Here is a 16,262-nt window from a genome sequence, read left to right as displayed (position 1 = left end):
GACATTAATTTAATCCCTCGCCATAGCAAAACCGTTTGAGATATTTAATATCCGTTCATAATTTAGCATCTTTAATGTATTTTCATCATGTTGAAAAAGTTTGGTGTGAATAAAATCAACCACCGCTAAAAACTCAGAGTCTAAAATATATCAAAAATCACATTCAAACCAAAATATCTGACTTCCTGTTGGTCGGAGCTAATGACTGTAAATTAGAAAGTTGTCCGGATCGAAGAGAAGAACATACGTACCGAGTTTGGATACTCTAGATAAAACTAATACCCCATTTTTGACTAAAGGTGGTGCTACTGAGCCCCTCCACCGCGCCCGTTTCTGAAACTTCGCACATGTCTACTACCTAATAAATGTGATATGCATGTTGAGTTTCATGCAATTTGAAGCATGTTAAGAGCCTCAAATGCACCCAAAAAGAATATAAAAGTTTAAAGCATTGCCATGGCGACAGTATTAAAGATATCAAAAATCCTTTCACAGGTCTACATCTGCCGTGTGTTTACATTATACACATAAAGTTTGAAGCAAATCGGGTAAAAATAAGAGGGTGATTTTAAAGCATTTTGAAAGTGACACACTTCCTGCTGCCAGTTGGTGGCGCTATAACTTTGACTCACAATAGTCACATCCATATGATCGGCCTCTTACAGCGAACACACTGCTGAAGTTTCATCAAGATCAATTAATGTATGAGGATGTTATAACACACTTCCTGTTTCCAATATTCGCCATAAATTCGTTTCCTCGCCACGGCCAAACCGTTCGAGATATCAAAAATCCCCTGGCAATTTTTCATCCTCCATGTCTTGACTTCATGCACACCGAGTTTCGTGGTGATTGGTTGAATTTTCTAGGAGGAGTATTTTAAATTCCATTGCATGTGTTTTTTAAACTACGCCAAATAGCCGACTTCCTGTTGGGCTGGGGTAAAAAGTCAGAGCACGAAGGATATATGAACCGGTGAGATCTATAAGTGTACCGAGTTTCATATTATTACACGCAAGCGTGTTTGATTTATGGACCAAGTTTTCAGACCCCGTTCCAGGGGGCGCTGTCGAGCCCCCCTGCCACGCCCGGGTCCCAGCTTCAGCCCGGCCCTAATGGCCGCGGGTTCTGACCTGTGTACAAAGTTTCAAGAGTTTTTGAGCACGTTAAGAGTCCCAAAAGTGCCCGAATAGTCGTAAGAAAAATAATAATAATAATAATAATAATCCGAAGGAAAACAATAGGGCCTTCGCCTTTTCAAGGCTTGGGCCCTAATAATAATAATAATAATAATAATAATAATAATAATAATAATAATCCGAAGGAAAACAATAGGGCCTTCGCCTTTTCAAGGCTTGGGCCCTAAAAAGCTGCATTTATAAAAATGTCCCCGTTTTTGTATAACCAGACAGTCATAAGACTGAGAAATAACCTCCACAGGCGAATCACTGACCCCAGAGCAGGACATCTTTATCTCAGCGTTTCAGTCACACTAGACCACAGCCAGACCAACATGGACTTTTATTACAATCTTTTTGTTATTTGTAAAGTACACCATTTTAGAGCACAAAAAGTTGACTCTGATTGGATGCACTACATTTGAAGCCATTGTAAAAACTTTATATTGAACACTGGTGTATTATCATAGTGCTGCCAACCAGCCCAGCTACCACTTTATAAAAGCAACTAGCCGAACGAGGCTGTATGTTACAGTAAATTTACCAAGTGGCTTATATTGCATTAACAAATAATGTTATACCATGGTGGTCTGTCTGCATATTTGATTCTGATTGGCTGAAATGTGTGCAATAAAACCGTTTAATGCACAGGTAGTTCCAAGTCAATTGAATCATCATCGTTCTATATTAATGCGCTGTTTTCATTGAAGCACACATACGCATGTCACTCCCACACAGAGCGGAGATCACGCTGCGCACACACACACACTGCCACACGACTTTTAGTAATAAAATAGCTTTGCTACTGAATCGCTATATAATATTTCTCAACAACGAGGGGGTTAAATCGCGATTTTGAAGTAATCAAACTCACAGCTTAATTGTAAAAAGAGAGAGAGAGACTGAACAGATTCAGGTACGAATCTCTCCTCTCTATCCCGGTCTTCCTTCCTTCCTCTCTCTCTCTCTCTCTCTCTCTTCGGACGGTTCTTTGCCTCCACGTCATGCATTAAAATAATTGAATGCACAGCTACCCCTGGATTATCCACGACTTAAACCACATTTTACTAAATGCAAAAACAAATTTGAAAACATTCCGTCTCAAAAATGCATTAACTACATATTGAATATTAACCTAATGCATTAATAATGAAAAAAAAAACATATTATATTTAAAAAAGGTATGCAGCTGATTGAGCTGAAATAAAGGAGTTGAAATGCAGTTTGACCACAGCACACCAAAACTGCAATAAGCATGTGTGAAATACTGTGCGTTTCATATTTCCCCAAGCAATATCTTAGTACAAGTAATTGTACGTTTGAAATCTTCAGCAGTCAGAATGATGGTTCAGTGACAGTGTTGTATGCCTCACACAATGAGCAGTGTTTCTGCTGCCTGCACATCTGTACGGCACACTGAGATCATGCTGCAGGCAACCACCGCGTGATGCACAGTGTTCTTCACACAACTGTGAAAATATATGTTAAAATCTGAAAACCTGTTAAAATATGTCATCTCGAAACTTACATGATCCACTTATGTTGAAAAAAAGAGAACAGAGATAACCAAGAAATGATCTACTTGCGCACACTGCCACAATGCATGCACAAATAAAATTTGTCGTGTCGTGTACATTCTGTATCAATCCAATCATTAAGTCTTTCATTATAATTCATAATGAATATTACTTCTGCCTACATGCCTATTTAAAACACTAGTAACCTAAACAGTACCGGTACTTCGGGTATAGTCAACAACACTAATTCAAAACAAAAGGGATAAAAAGGACCAGCCTAATTTGATAATATGCTTATTTTTAAATGTAGCATAGTGTTAGCCTAAATTAGTATATTTTTTCTGCTGCCATCATGAAATTAAATAAAGAAAAACGTTAAATTTCACTGGTACACAGATTTTTGCCATCCAAACTGGCATCATGGCAGAGATACTGAAGTAAAATCACTTTTCCTAGACAAACACTGAGCTAGTTTGGCTTAGTTCTCACACAAAGACAGGAAAAGGGAGATCTCCATGCTTCCTCTGTTTGTTTGCCATGTGGACATCCAGAGGCCGTGCCAGACCACCAGAATCTGTCTTGCCTGGGCCAGAAACAAACACACACACATTGTTCTGATGCGTACATATGTTTGGCACCCCGTATAGAAAGGTGAATACGTGTATTGGTCAAGGCTCCACAAGAATGCTCATGACGCATTAAGCAACCCAGAGTATTTTAAGATTCAGCGTGGTTAATTGAGACCATTGTTGTAGCGTGTAGATGCACAACTCCAAAACTAAAACAATCACTGCAGGAATTACTTTTACCACAAGAGAAAACATTTCGAACCAAACTGGTATTTCACATTATAGTAATAATATAACAACAAATGTAAAGAGCAACTCTTCTCAAAACAGAGCATAATTTATGAAAACACAGGCACTAACAACAGCTTCCTCAGGGTATTCCTGAAAGTTTAGGTGCAGGTCGAGAGGTCACACAATTCAGACTTCTGCCACCACAGCTCAGAACCACTGGTGTGCTCAGAAGAACTTTGGTGTTTGTTTTGTTATATGTTGTAGATGGTTGTAGGTAGGGCTGTCACTTTTGTGAAAAAATCCTGTTCGATTTTTGAGACATAAGTGAATCGATTGTAAAATCGATTTTCCATGTCTAAAGACGTTTCCATTTTCCAACCAAATATAGGCAAATCCACGGACAACTAACAGGCATTAGGACGAGCGTAAAGAGGGCGCTTGAGACGCGCACAAGTCAGCAATATTTCTGATGATTTATTGGCGTGAAGTTTCGTGCACAATGACAAATAGGAGTGCAACATTCAGGGATTGAAATTAACACCCGCCAATCCGCCAAATGCGGGTAAAAATTAACTTTGGTGGGTAACGCTGTCAAATCACGAGCCAATTTGGCGTGTTTCTATGTTTACTCACTTTGCTGGGGAAGTTCGTGTAGCCAAATCTGCGCGAATTTAGCGCAAATATGCAACTCGTGAGATATCATGATATATTAAATACAGCGTATTGCGCAGAATCTGCGCATTTCTGGCTTACTTGAACACACACGTCACTAAGCAACAAACAACGGTGCGCTTGCTCACTTGCATTGAAGTAATAGCGAATATTAAAAAGCATTTGGTTAACAGAAAAGACATTGTTATTTTCCAACATCCTACATGTTCTGTGTATTGTATTGATCTGTCCACCTAAAACAACTTTTTTGGTTAAAATCGATTCCCTATTTTCATTTTAGAATCTTGCGTTGGTTGGTCCGATCGATTGTGCAATCGATTTTCGAACGTAAAGTGACAGCCCTAATTGTAGAAGTGCATATTTTATCTCCAGCAGTTATATACAGTAGTCAACATTTAAAGTGAATCAAAACCTTGAATTTTGAACAATACCCGTTCACGTGTTAGAACAACTTTGAACTTTTTTTTATCCACTTCAAATGTTGTCTACTGTATACCGTAAAACTTAAAATAATAGCCCGGGCTTTTATTTTCGCAAATCGCCGAACTGCACCGGCTTGTATTTGAGACAGGCGTATATATGAGACGGGCCTTTAATTTAGTGTTGAGATGTTCTTCATAGACGGAAAACATGACAATAGGAGGTTACCACATTATATTACGTTTTATTTATAATTCGAATGTGTTTAACAAATCAGTTAATGTAAGAATTAGCCTCTACTATATAATATTACCGTATGTCTAAAGGGGGTCGCACACATCTATGACAACTCGAGGAATCGCACACCTGACGCGCACTTTCTCAGTTTATGGCCTGCAATATTGTTATGTTGAAGGACATTATGGAATTAAGATCATGTCTGTACTATGTTATGATTGTACTGTACAATTAAATACAATCGTTGCTTAGTCTGCAGTCTGAACACTTTACCTCAGAGCGTCCGTTAACTGAATGAATTGAGAATATCACCTGAAAATCCGATAACATCAGCAATTTTCATTCCACCAGCTGATTTCTGTGAATGAATCTAAAACTAAATGTATATTGCAGCACAGGGTGAAGTCAGTATATACATAACGACGATTTGAGACAAATAAATGTAAATTTAAAGGGCACCTATTATGACATTTAAAATGTTCCTAATGTTGTTAAGGGAGTCCCCAACAACAGTTTTACATGCATGCAATGTCAAAAAACACTTTTGTTGTCGTATAATATGCATTTATTTTTACCTGATTTGCTCACCGACTCCCAAATTATTCGTTCAACGACTCGTTTTTCCAAACCCCTCCTTTGCGCGACGCTAATCTGCGTTGATTGGTCAGATGACCCAGCAGTGTTTACAGAGATAATACTTATTGTTTAACACGGAGTACAATAATGCTTTTATCAATTAAATCGTGTTATAATAATGATTATAGTCCACTGCTTTGTAGTTTGTAGTAAAAAACTAAAAATAAGATAAAGAATTTAAGTTACGTTAGCGAGCATAGCCCAGAGTTCATATTGTAAAAGCACAATCAGTCTTTGTTTGCGTTCGCCCGATGCATAAACATAACGTTTTTACAAAAAAAAAAAAATGCAGTTACGTTACTACAAGGTATTATTCTATTCTTTAAGACAACTCCGAAAACAACGACAAACACTTCACATATCTCAATACAATTGCCATTGAAGACCTAGAAGCTAAACGGTGCTTACACAACAAACAAAATAATAATTAAGCATGCTACATAAAACATAAAAGCAACAATTATCAATAACACTTACAGGTTGTGATACGGAGGAGGAAGCTGATGCAAATACACTTAGAAATGAACCTTCCTTCAATATCAGCCGGCTCACGAATCCAAGTTTGATTGCATTTAAAAAGCAATCGTCTTCAAAATGGCGCGAACAAAGCACAAGGCTCGGACTATACTTCTGTGGTATAGTTATATGAATTGTAGCCACTTAGTCTTCAAATGCTCCTCCTTGGGCAGATGAAGAAAGTTGGCTTTTGAGTCGCACTTCAGAACACAGCGTCTCGTCGCCATGATATTTTCCCTGGCCTTGGAGCGCAATAAGTGGGCGTTTCGTATTCAAATAACTTGACAAGTTGACGTCATCTAGTCTAATTTGAGTTACTGTTGCCTTTCTATCAGCTGAACCAGTCTGGTCATTCTCCTCTGACCTCTGACATCAACAAGGCATTTTCACCCACAGAAATGAAAGATTTAGCATAAGTACTGCCGGGAAGACTCAATTAATTACTACGTCAACTTTTGCTTCACTTCTATCCAATCATATTCTTATGCTCACTGTATAAAAGCTCGGTACTTACACGTTTGAGTTAGCAGATACTTAAGCGACGATTACCCCCATCCTCCCCACCACCACCAGGATGGTCCTGTTCATACAAATCCCAGTAGATCAGCACTTTCTGAAATACTCAGACCAGCCCGTCTGGTGCCAACAACCAAACCATGTTCAAAGTCATTTAAATCTCCTTCTTCCTCATTCTGATGCTCAGTTTGCACTTCAGCAGATCGTACTGATTGTGTCTACATTCCTAAATGCATTGAGTTCCCATGTGATTGCCTGATTAGATATTTGCGTTAACAAGCAGTTGAACAGGTATACCCAATAAAGTGGCTGGTGAGTGTGTGTGTGTATATATACACTTTTTGTATTCTAATAAATGAAATAGTTTGGTCTTCTCTCCCTGCAATACTTCATTAAGGAAAATTACATTATTTTAAATTTTCATTGCGCCCCTAAAGTTTTTAAGTAAAAAATGTCGACTTAGGAGCACATGTGCTTATTGGGGAAAAAAGGAAGCATGAAGCCCTGCCCGTCATTTTGCAGCTACATTTCGAAGCGTTAACCGGTCAACTTTTTTGGACTATCAAAATGCAGTAACACAATGACGCAGTAAATTATGTATGCGGTCACAAGAGGCATTTTAAATGGATTTTAAATGACTCTCTCTCTCTCTCAGCTGACCACTTGTGATCAGATGACCAACTGAGATAGATAAGTTCAGGTGTAAACAGTACCTAATATAATGAAAACATCACATTAGCTGACGACGTAGTGCTGAATAAATGAAACCATAAGCTTTTTAGGTATAATCCACACCAGATTCTAAGAAATGAACTGCAAGTAACAAGCTTAATTAGATTGAAGATTAGAGTGTAACTCTCTAAATTGTGAGCTGTGGCAAGGTTTCACTGTCCTACTTAGAGAGACACTTGCACTGCTGATCCAATTACAGTCTACGAGTTGTCATGTGGTTAAACTCCCTGCGTGGCCAGACAGAAAGGACTCTTCCTGACTGAGAGTCTGAGACTATGACAGAACAACCTGAACAGGAGTATAAAAGAGAGAAAGATTAAGATCTAAAGATGAGAAACAATAATCGTCAACGGTAAAAGATCTCCAAAATATATTACCAAATTTGCAGGAATAAAATACTATAGATGTGACTGCACTCTGCAATAAACAATCAAACTCGCACTTCAAAAACAGCTCCATCTGGCACAATGATAGACTTAAAAAGATCTCCGGGGTCACGCAAGCCTGCCCACGAACAGTTAGCACAATTAGCAGCATTCACTGTGATATGTACACAACACCAGATCATTTGATCATTTCTAAGAAATCTTCAACAAAGACAGAAGAACTGTGTCCGGCTATGTTCTGTTCAGCGTGGTTTCTACCTTTCATGGTGGGAAGCTTCTGCAGTTCCCGGTTCTTGCTGAGGTTGAATCGTGATGAACTCTGTCGACGCTCCTTCTTTACGATCTGTGGCCCACCTGAGTACTTAATTTTGTTGAGCTGAGTGGGAGGTGGAGTGCTGTTGCTCGGACGCTTGCTGGCTGTCTGCTGGGCCTGGGGAAAAAAACACAATGTTCAGAATCAAAATGGGCACATTATCCCATTCTATGCAATCTCACCACTTTTGGTCACAGAAGGTCAGACTCCAGTGCCTTCTCATGGCAAACACAATCAAAGAAACAAAATAATGTAACATAAGAAAAAGGCAATCCTGCTAGTGAGGGGAAACACTCAGTCTGGAGAGCATTTTACTGGAGAAACATTTGGATACACTCATCAGTGCTAGATGAGTCATCAATATTTTTGGTCTGCTTCCTCGGAAGAGAAAGACTTTTAAATGTGTGCATCTTCTAAAAGTGAACGTCGACTTTATGAGTGGACTAGCATACAAACGGCCTCAAAGATAACACACAATTCTACTTTGATTGGTAACACTTTATTTTACAGCGTCCTTGTTTCATATGTTACATGCACTTACCATAAAAGTAAATTATGCATAATTACATGCAACTAAACCTCAACCAAACCCTATTCAAAACCGTATAGTAAGTACATGTAGTTATTAATTAATATTAATCAGACCAAGCTACATTTTCACAATCTTCTATTGTCCAATTTTGGGGAGCCTGTGGAAATTGTAGCTTAAGTTTCCTGTTTTCATCTGACAAGAGTGACACCAGTGAGTTTTCTGCTGCTCATCTATTCAAGGTTCGACGTGTTGTGTATTCAGAGACGCTCTTCTGCAGACCTCGGTTTCAACAAGTGCTTATTTGAGTTACTGTTGCCTTTCTATCAGCTGAACCAGTCTGGTCATTCTCCTCTGACATCAACAAGGCATTTTCACCCACAGAACTGGATATTTTCTCTTTTATGGACCATTCTCTGTAAACTCTAGAGATGGCTGTGTGTGAAAATCCCAGTAGATCATCCGTTTCTAAAATACTCAGACCAGCCCGTCTGGTACCAACAACCAAACCATGTTCAAAGTCACTTAAATCTCCTTCTTCCTCATTCTGATTCTCAGTTTGCACTTCAGCAGATCGTACTGATCGTGTCTACATTCCTAAATGCTTTGAGTTCCCATGTGATTGGCTGATTAGATATTTGCGTTAACAAGCAGTTGAACAGGAATACATAAAAAGTGGCCAGTGAGTGTGTGTGTGTGTGTGTGTGTACACATATTTTTTGTATTCTAATAAATGAAGTAGTAGAAACACTAGCATATAAATGGCCTCAAAGATAACACGCAACTCTATTTTGATTGGTAACACTTTATTTTACAGTGTCCTTGTTTCATATGTTACATGCCCATATGTCCATAGTAATAAAAAGCCGCGTTTCCACCGAAATTGCCCGGAACAATTTGTCCCAGGAACTTTTTTCTCAGGAACTTTTTTTGCCCCAGACCGGTTGCTTTCTGCGCTTACACTGCGGTCTAAAGTACAGGGAAGATTATAAACTGCGCGCGTCCGCTCCTCCCAGTCTGGACGGACAGTAATCAGTTTTGATCGCCACATTATAATAAATATGGAGAAGATTCAAACTGTGCTGAGGTTGTTTGTGATGTATTGGTTTACTAACGAGGTAATTAACAAAACGGCAGAAAAGAGATGAGCACTGATACTAAAGCGTGTTCAGAAAGCTCGTAATGCTATAAAATTAGACGATGCGGACATTGACCGTGAGACGGCGGGGACGAACGCGCAGAAAATTTCCTGTTACACAAATACGCTTAATAAAGCCCGAACCTCGTTGTCGGTCCAGCTGTGTTTTTTTTTTAAATTAAATTCCATATTTGCAGACAGACTCTTACTGCATGAAGCCACGAACCGCAATAGATTTTTAAAAATGCCGGTTAAAATAGAATGCTGCGTGGAGTCATCCAATTAAAATGCGGCGTGCCGTGAACACAACCAATCAGCATGTTCAGCGCACAAGTCCCACCCCCCGAAAGTTCCTGAACTTTAAAAAAGGACTACCTCGCCAGCAGGGACTTTCGGAGGGGGAAATATTTACCCGGAACTTAATTTAGACCCATAATTACATGCAACTAACCTTCAACCAAACCCTATTCCTACCCTATCCCTATAGTTAGTTCATGTAGTTAATTAATATTACTCAGTACTTAAATATATAATTACACTGTAACAATGACACCTTAAAATAAAGTGTAACCTTTTGATTTATTGTGTCTAAAACAGCGGACTTCTTCATCAGGAAAGTGCATCTGTTAGCCTAAGTCTCTCTCTTTCTATTTCACTAGATCAACAAGTATGCCTTGAATTACAGTTGTTTACACTTTTATATACATATTAAAACGTATTTATCCATATCCACATTATACGTCATAACTGATTTATCATAATGTTAGAAAGTATCTGCCAAACAATATGAATTTAAGTCAGCTAACTGCGTCACAGCTCACTGGGAAGCAACTAGCTCTAATGTAATATTGAGCTCCACCTGATTATATTTACTGGAATAATTGAGAAAAGCAGGGTGAAAATAACTCCCCATTATGAGAAATATATTTCAGGCCCAAATTGTAATAAGGAACAGCAACTAATTTGTTTTTTAAAAACAACAATGTAAAAAAAAATTTGGATGGAAATAGGAAAAACAAAAACAGAAATGAGAGCAGAAACACAGTCATTAACAATTCAACCTTGGCATTGTTCCTTTTTCTCATATTGGACACATTACTTAGGCAATAACAAATAAATACAATGAATGAACATTTATTTTGACATCTACAGTGAGCCTCTGTTGACTGATGATGCCTAGTATAGATCTATTCTGTAGAGTAACTGAAGGTCCACATTTACAATCAATTCTTAGGTCTAACACACACATATACATATACACACACATACATACATTTATACAACTATAAACAAGTATTTTCCAATGGCAAAACATTGTAACTCCTATGCAACCACTGTTGTAACACAAAGCAACACACCACATCAGTCAACAATCTGCCTCCCTAACACATGGGAGTTGAAGTCCACAACTAACCTAACCTACATACCTCCTGATTACCATTTCTAGATTCAGCCTGCATTAAACATTCATGAGTAGCCTGAGCTACCCATCAAATAAATATGTCTTCAATGCAAGATGAGCATCACAGAAACCAGTTAAACCATAGGTGAGAATTACAGTATTACCACAGTGGGACTGTCCTTTACCAATGTTGCTTGTCAAGCTGTACGATATGAACCCAGTGAGATTTTGTGCAAAAGCCAAGGCAGACTGTGTGACAACAACCGTCTTTAATGTGGTTGATAATATTTATAATGATATAAATAGTAGCTAAGGCTTTGCCCACACCAGTACGTTTTCTTTTGAAAATGCATCTTTTTCTCTCCGTTCTGGCTTTTCGTCCACACTGAGATGGTGTTTTTGTCCTGCGGAAAATTAGCTTTTTGAAAAGCTGATGAATTCGAAAACGCTGTTTTGGCGTTGTAGTGTTGACCGAGAAAACCGAAGTATGCGAAAACAATGACGCATGTTTAGTCATGTGATGCATATTGAACCTATATATATATGCATGTTTTACCACTATTGTGCATGTTATGTGCTATTCACTTCCACACAGTTGCTAAAATATGTTATTTTATACTCTCTTAATATCGCAAAGATGACAGAAAATTGACTTGCAATTGCTCAAAACATGAGAGCAGTTGCGTTTTAGACCAAACATATAATGACGCATCAATGAATGGTGAGATATTTATAGGGCTGTAATCAACCAAAGAAAATCCTGGTCGACTGAAGTCCTGAAATTTTCGACTAAAAATTACGTTAGGAAAAAAAAAAACGTTAAATGAATTAGCTGCGCACTGTGCGCAGTACTTGTTGTCCGCCTAAATTAATTATAAATAAACATTAAAAAAAACTAGTAGGCTATTTGCAGTATATTAAATCGTTTAAAATAAAATTATTTTGCACTGAAATGAGTCTGACACACGAGTCTGTCGGCTCTGACAGCGTTGCATCACGCGCATCTGCGCAATATCATGGTCTATGATTTCCGAAAATAGTATTATGTTGTCAACTCGTGATATCATCACAAGAACTTTTGAGGAACAAGCAACATAATTTAGACAATTGTTTTTGTCATATGTATTATAATAACTGACAGACACTACAATTTCAGCCGCTCTGTGCAGCTCGCAAAACACCCCCATTAGCAATTAGTGCTTTCCACCTGATGAAATGAACGCAGCAAAACTGATAAAATGAACGCGGCAAAAAAATCGACCAATCAGCATTTTGGTCGAGTCAGAACGTATCGACCAATAATCGACTGGGAGATTAAAGCCCTAGATATTTTGCTAAATAAAATGATCAGAAGAATAGCATGAGAACTTTATGTCTGTTACATCTGCATCATCTCAGTGAGCTTTTACGCATGCGCTGTGAGGTGAATTCAGCATTTTTGAACGTTTTAGTTTAGATGAGTAACTTTTGGAAAACGTTAGTACGGACGGAGAGCATTTTGAAACAAAACACTGTTTTCAAATGTATCCGGATTAATGTAGACGTAGCCTAAAACTATATTGTTGACACTGCCTGACCTTCATGTGAGGCTAAGATTAATTGCAAAGGCAATTAATCGGCCGCCAGTGAGAATGTCTCACTAAGCTGACCAAGATTTTGCCCTACGACAAAATAAATATTTCACAATCCTCAAAATTAGTCTCAGGCACCAAAATTGAGGCAAAAAAACTATTCACACAGCTTTTGATCAGAAGGACATTGATTAAATATCAAAGCTAATCTCTTATTTATAGGAACACAGAGTCAATGCTAAACCGCAATGTATTACTAGCACCACGGCTGGAGCAGTTCAGACTCAGAGAGCTGTAGGAAATTGCTAAATGAGATGCATGTGACGTTTCCAAAACGACTATGTGTGCCCTCATGGAAAAATCCTTTATGCATTGAACGATTTTAATGAAGAAAAAAGCGGCACTCGCTGTCCAAGCAACAAGCGGTATGTGTGTGTGTGTGTGTGTAACGACTGCCGTTGTGAAACACATGTCGAGGCCTGCCCATAGCATTGCAGAGCTGGCCCCAGTCACAGGGGTTGCATGACTGAGCCCGACTTAAAATAGACCGAATCAATAAACTTCACCCGCTGCTACGTCACACTCGCGGCCAGTCTGTATCACTTTGAACAACAGTGATATATTTCAGTTCCAACAGGATTTACAGAGACAAGCTATTATGTCAATACAACCACACACTGGGAGGGATACAACTCAATACCTAAATGCATACGAATGTAATTATCTAGCAAATCACTAACAATGCTAAAAATATAAAAGATGAAACAACCTTTCCTTCATCACACTGAATGCTTCTTTACTAGGGTCTAAAAAACAAGTCTGACGGATGCCACAGAAACAATGATTCAAAAACATTCAAAGGCAACTCTACAGTAAATATAGTTTGCAAGTCTATTTGCCTTATATCTAAACGTTAATTGTGGAGGACACTAATCAGTCGTCTGAAGAAATAAACATGCAGGCACATTATGAAAATACTTTAATGTAGACAGCATTAAAACAACTTTTTTTAATGATAAATAGCCTACTGATTTGGGGCATTTTTTGTGCGATTGAATGTGCAAAGTTCAGTTAAAGGAATACAGTATCTTGCCATTTACTTAAGATAATCTGAAAATATATTTTAAGCTACTGCTATTAGATTTAATAACATTCAGACAGGCCTACACTACAGTCTAGGATCATTTGCTCATTTTAAGAGGGGGCTTGGATTGGATGGATGGACTTGCATTGTTTTTTATAGAAGAATAAAACACCACTTAAAGAGCCACTTCAATCTTACTGGTTAATAAAGCAGAAATAGAAATGGGGGATGTCTGGAAGCAAGGTAGATAGCAAGGGGCTTTACCTATCCTCAGCATTACAGTATGCACTGCAAACAAGTGACAAGTCAAATGTGTTTTTGGAAAAACATCTGTGTGTAACATACAGAATAAACAGCTGCAAAAAAAAACAGCAGAATCAACAGAAAGCGCAGAGATTACGAAGCAAAATGTACACTGCCTTGTAGAAGTCAATGAAATTGAATTTTAGTGAAAAAGTGAAAGAGAAAGCTCAAGAGAAAGTGAAAAAGCCCAGCTACAACACTTAGCAAGCAAGTATTTGTGCCAAGACGTCCACATTATGAGCAATAGTTTATATTTTTAGATTTGTTTTGTAATACTGTCATCTTCTTACCTCTTCTGAATTGTCAGTTCCAGCATCCTTTCCTCCACCGGCATTACTGTTTTTCGTGCTGCTTTTTGCAGATTTGCTTGGTTCCTGTAATGACCACAAAAAGAACCAATAAATGAGTCATATAACTGCAGCTCCTGTTGATTTTGTTCAATCTTAAAGCCCATGTTATTATATCTAAAAAGGGTCTGCAATATGCAAGTCAAATCATGGGCAAGTCATGCTGCAGGCTTGATATGACAGGTGGTCAGGTGACACCCAAAAAGCCCAATTTGAACTACATTTTGAATCAGGCAATGACATAAACAAAACATTGACTGCCATTCTGGGAATGATAAATGATTTCAGTTCACATAGGTCCAGCATCATATACACAGTGACAAACTTGTCCACTCATATATCGAGCGTTTATATAACGATGCCCACAGCCCGTCCACTGAAACATTGACTCATGCAGGAGACATGTTTGCGTGTCCAGCTTATGCTGCAATCTGTCAACTAATACGTCTGTATTCACATATTAACGGCCGATCATAATCTCACTATGGAAAACTGATCTGTAAAACAAACACCGGGTAAAACAGCACCCGAAGAGCATTCCTTCAAACATATATGATTTATATTTTAAATACACGTCACGATGAGCTAAAGAAAACGCTTTCTCGTTATTTAAAATTTATTTTGGACATGTAACTGTCAGTGTTTTGACTTAAGATATGCAGGCACAAATGCGCCCTTTTACTAGCGGGCTAGCGCGGCCTTCACTCACAAAAAAAACAACGCCAGCAAATGCTGCAGAATAATTGTTGTAAATCAAATTCTCGTACGCATTAATTAGACATGTGTTATGATTATAATCTGTACTTTACCTTCTCTTTTTTAGTTTTATTCGGCATTTTGGAAATGTTGTCTTTAGCCGTGCCTCCGTGATAAGGCTTCCCTTGCACTCGGGCTCTCGCGCACACTGTTACCTCCAGCTCACGCGCCCTCCCTTCACCAGCAACAACCTGATTGGTCAACAAAGCACGAAACTAGCTAGCAACAGCATAGCGGAATTTTTCTATTGGCCGCTCCTGGAACCAGACTGTCTTGAGGTTCCCGAACGGGGTCCTGGCTGCGACTACAGCTGTTGTTGACGACTTATCTAAAGGTGCAGATTGTCACAAGAGGAATTGATTGTGGGAGGGAGGCTTGTGCTGGTGACATTGACCGTGAACATGTCAGAATAGGCTCTTCCAGGGGGTGTTTTGGGTGTAAAGAGCAGAAGAGCTGAACCGCTAAAATATTTTTATTTGTGAATTTTGATGCAGTTGCAGTCATCTGGTTCAGCTTGAGAATAATTGTTATCAGATAGGCTGTACTAAGGGTATTATTTATTGTTTTATTCATTTAAAATCCGTTTACTGCATAGAGGATTCCACTGGAAGTTTCTTATTCACACAGGGTTAAACTCATGGTTCACTTCACGACATTTGGGTCTTCTCTAACGAAATATAACGCACTTCTTTGGCTTTAGAACAAGCGTTACACATCTTTATCCATTATATAATGGCTTATTGACACGGTTTCAGTTTGTATATTTAAACTAGGCCTACATAAATATGTGTAGGCCTATATATTAATATAACATAAGTGTGTGTATATATATATATATATATAATGTATATTATACATTCAACATACTTCATATTTTTCTAAAGATTCCGTCAAAAATATCCATACAGAAGCATCTAGTGCCATCTATTGGTGATATAGCCTATTTCTCTATCGATTTCGAAACGACTACACATTCAATTTAGAGAAGAAAAAACAGAAACACAATTTTATTCACAAGCATTTATTTGAAACACAGAAAACACAATTTTCATTATTTGTGGGGTCCCAAACTCAAGTGTTGTAACTGTTAACTTATTTTTCAAATATTACTCTTCGTAACCCATTCATTAGTGAATAAACAGCTAGTTGATATAAAAGATAGTTCACAGCCAAAAGAAGAAAAAAAAGTATGATTTTTCTCTACGGAAC

The 16,262-nt window shown here is 38.2% G+C and overlaps 1 protein-coding gene across 2 annotated transcripts in view; it reads right to left on the bottom strand.

Moving 5' to 3' along the window:
* ppp2r5d (protein phosphatase 2, regulatory subunit B', delta) overlaps positions 1-15,374 on the bottom strand; it is a 60,109-nt gene extending 44,735 nt beyond the window's left edge. The window contains exons 1-3 of one of the 2 annotated variants that reach the window (XM_079634639.1): positions 15,107-15,374; positions 14,241-14,324; positions 7,869-8,040 (exon numbers count right to left, since the gene is read on the bottom strand). In XM_079634639.1, the coding sequence (XP_079490765.1) occupies positions 7,869-8,040; positions 14,241-14,324; positions 15,107-15,133 (283 nt within the window). In that variant the 5' untranslated portion in view covers positions 15,134-15,374. The remainder of the gene's footprint in view (positions 1-7,868; positions 8,041-14,240; positions 14,325-15,106) is intronic. The other variant, XM_079634638.1, reaches the window with a different exon arrangement.
* Positions 15,375-16,262: the final 888 nt, after the last annotated feature.

This window comes from Phoxinus phoxinus (genome assembly GCF_949152265.1).
Source record: "Phoxinus phoxinus genome assembly, chromosome: 14".
NCBI classification, from domain to species: Eukaryota; Metazoa; Chordata; class Actinopteri; order Cypriniformes; family Leuciscidae; genus Phoxinus; species Phoxinus phoxinus.
This window is presented reverse-complemented; position numbering and strand designations above follow the sequence as displayed.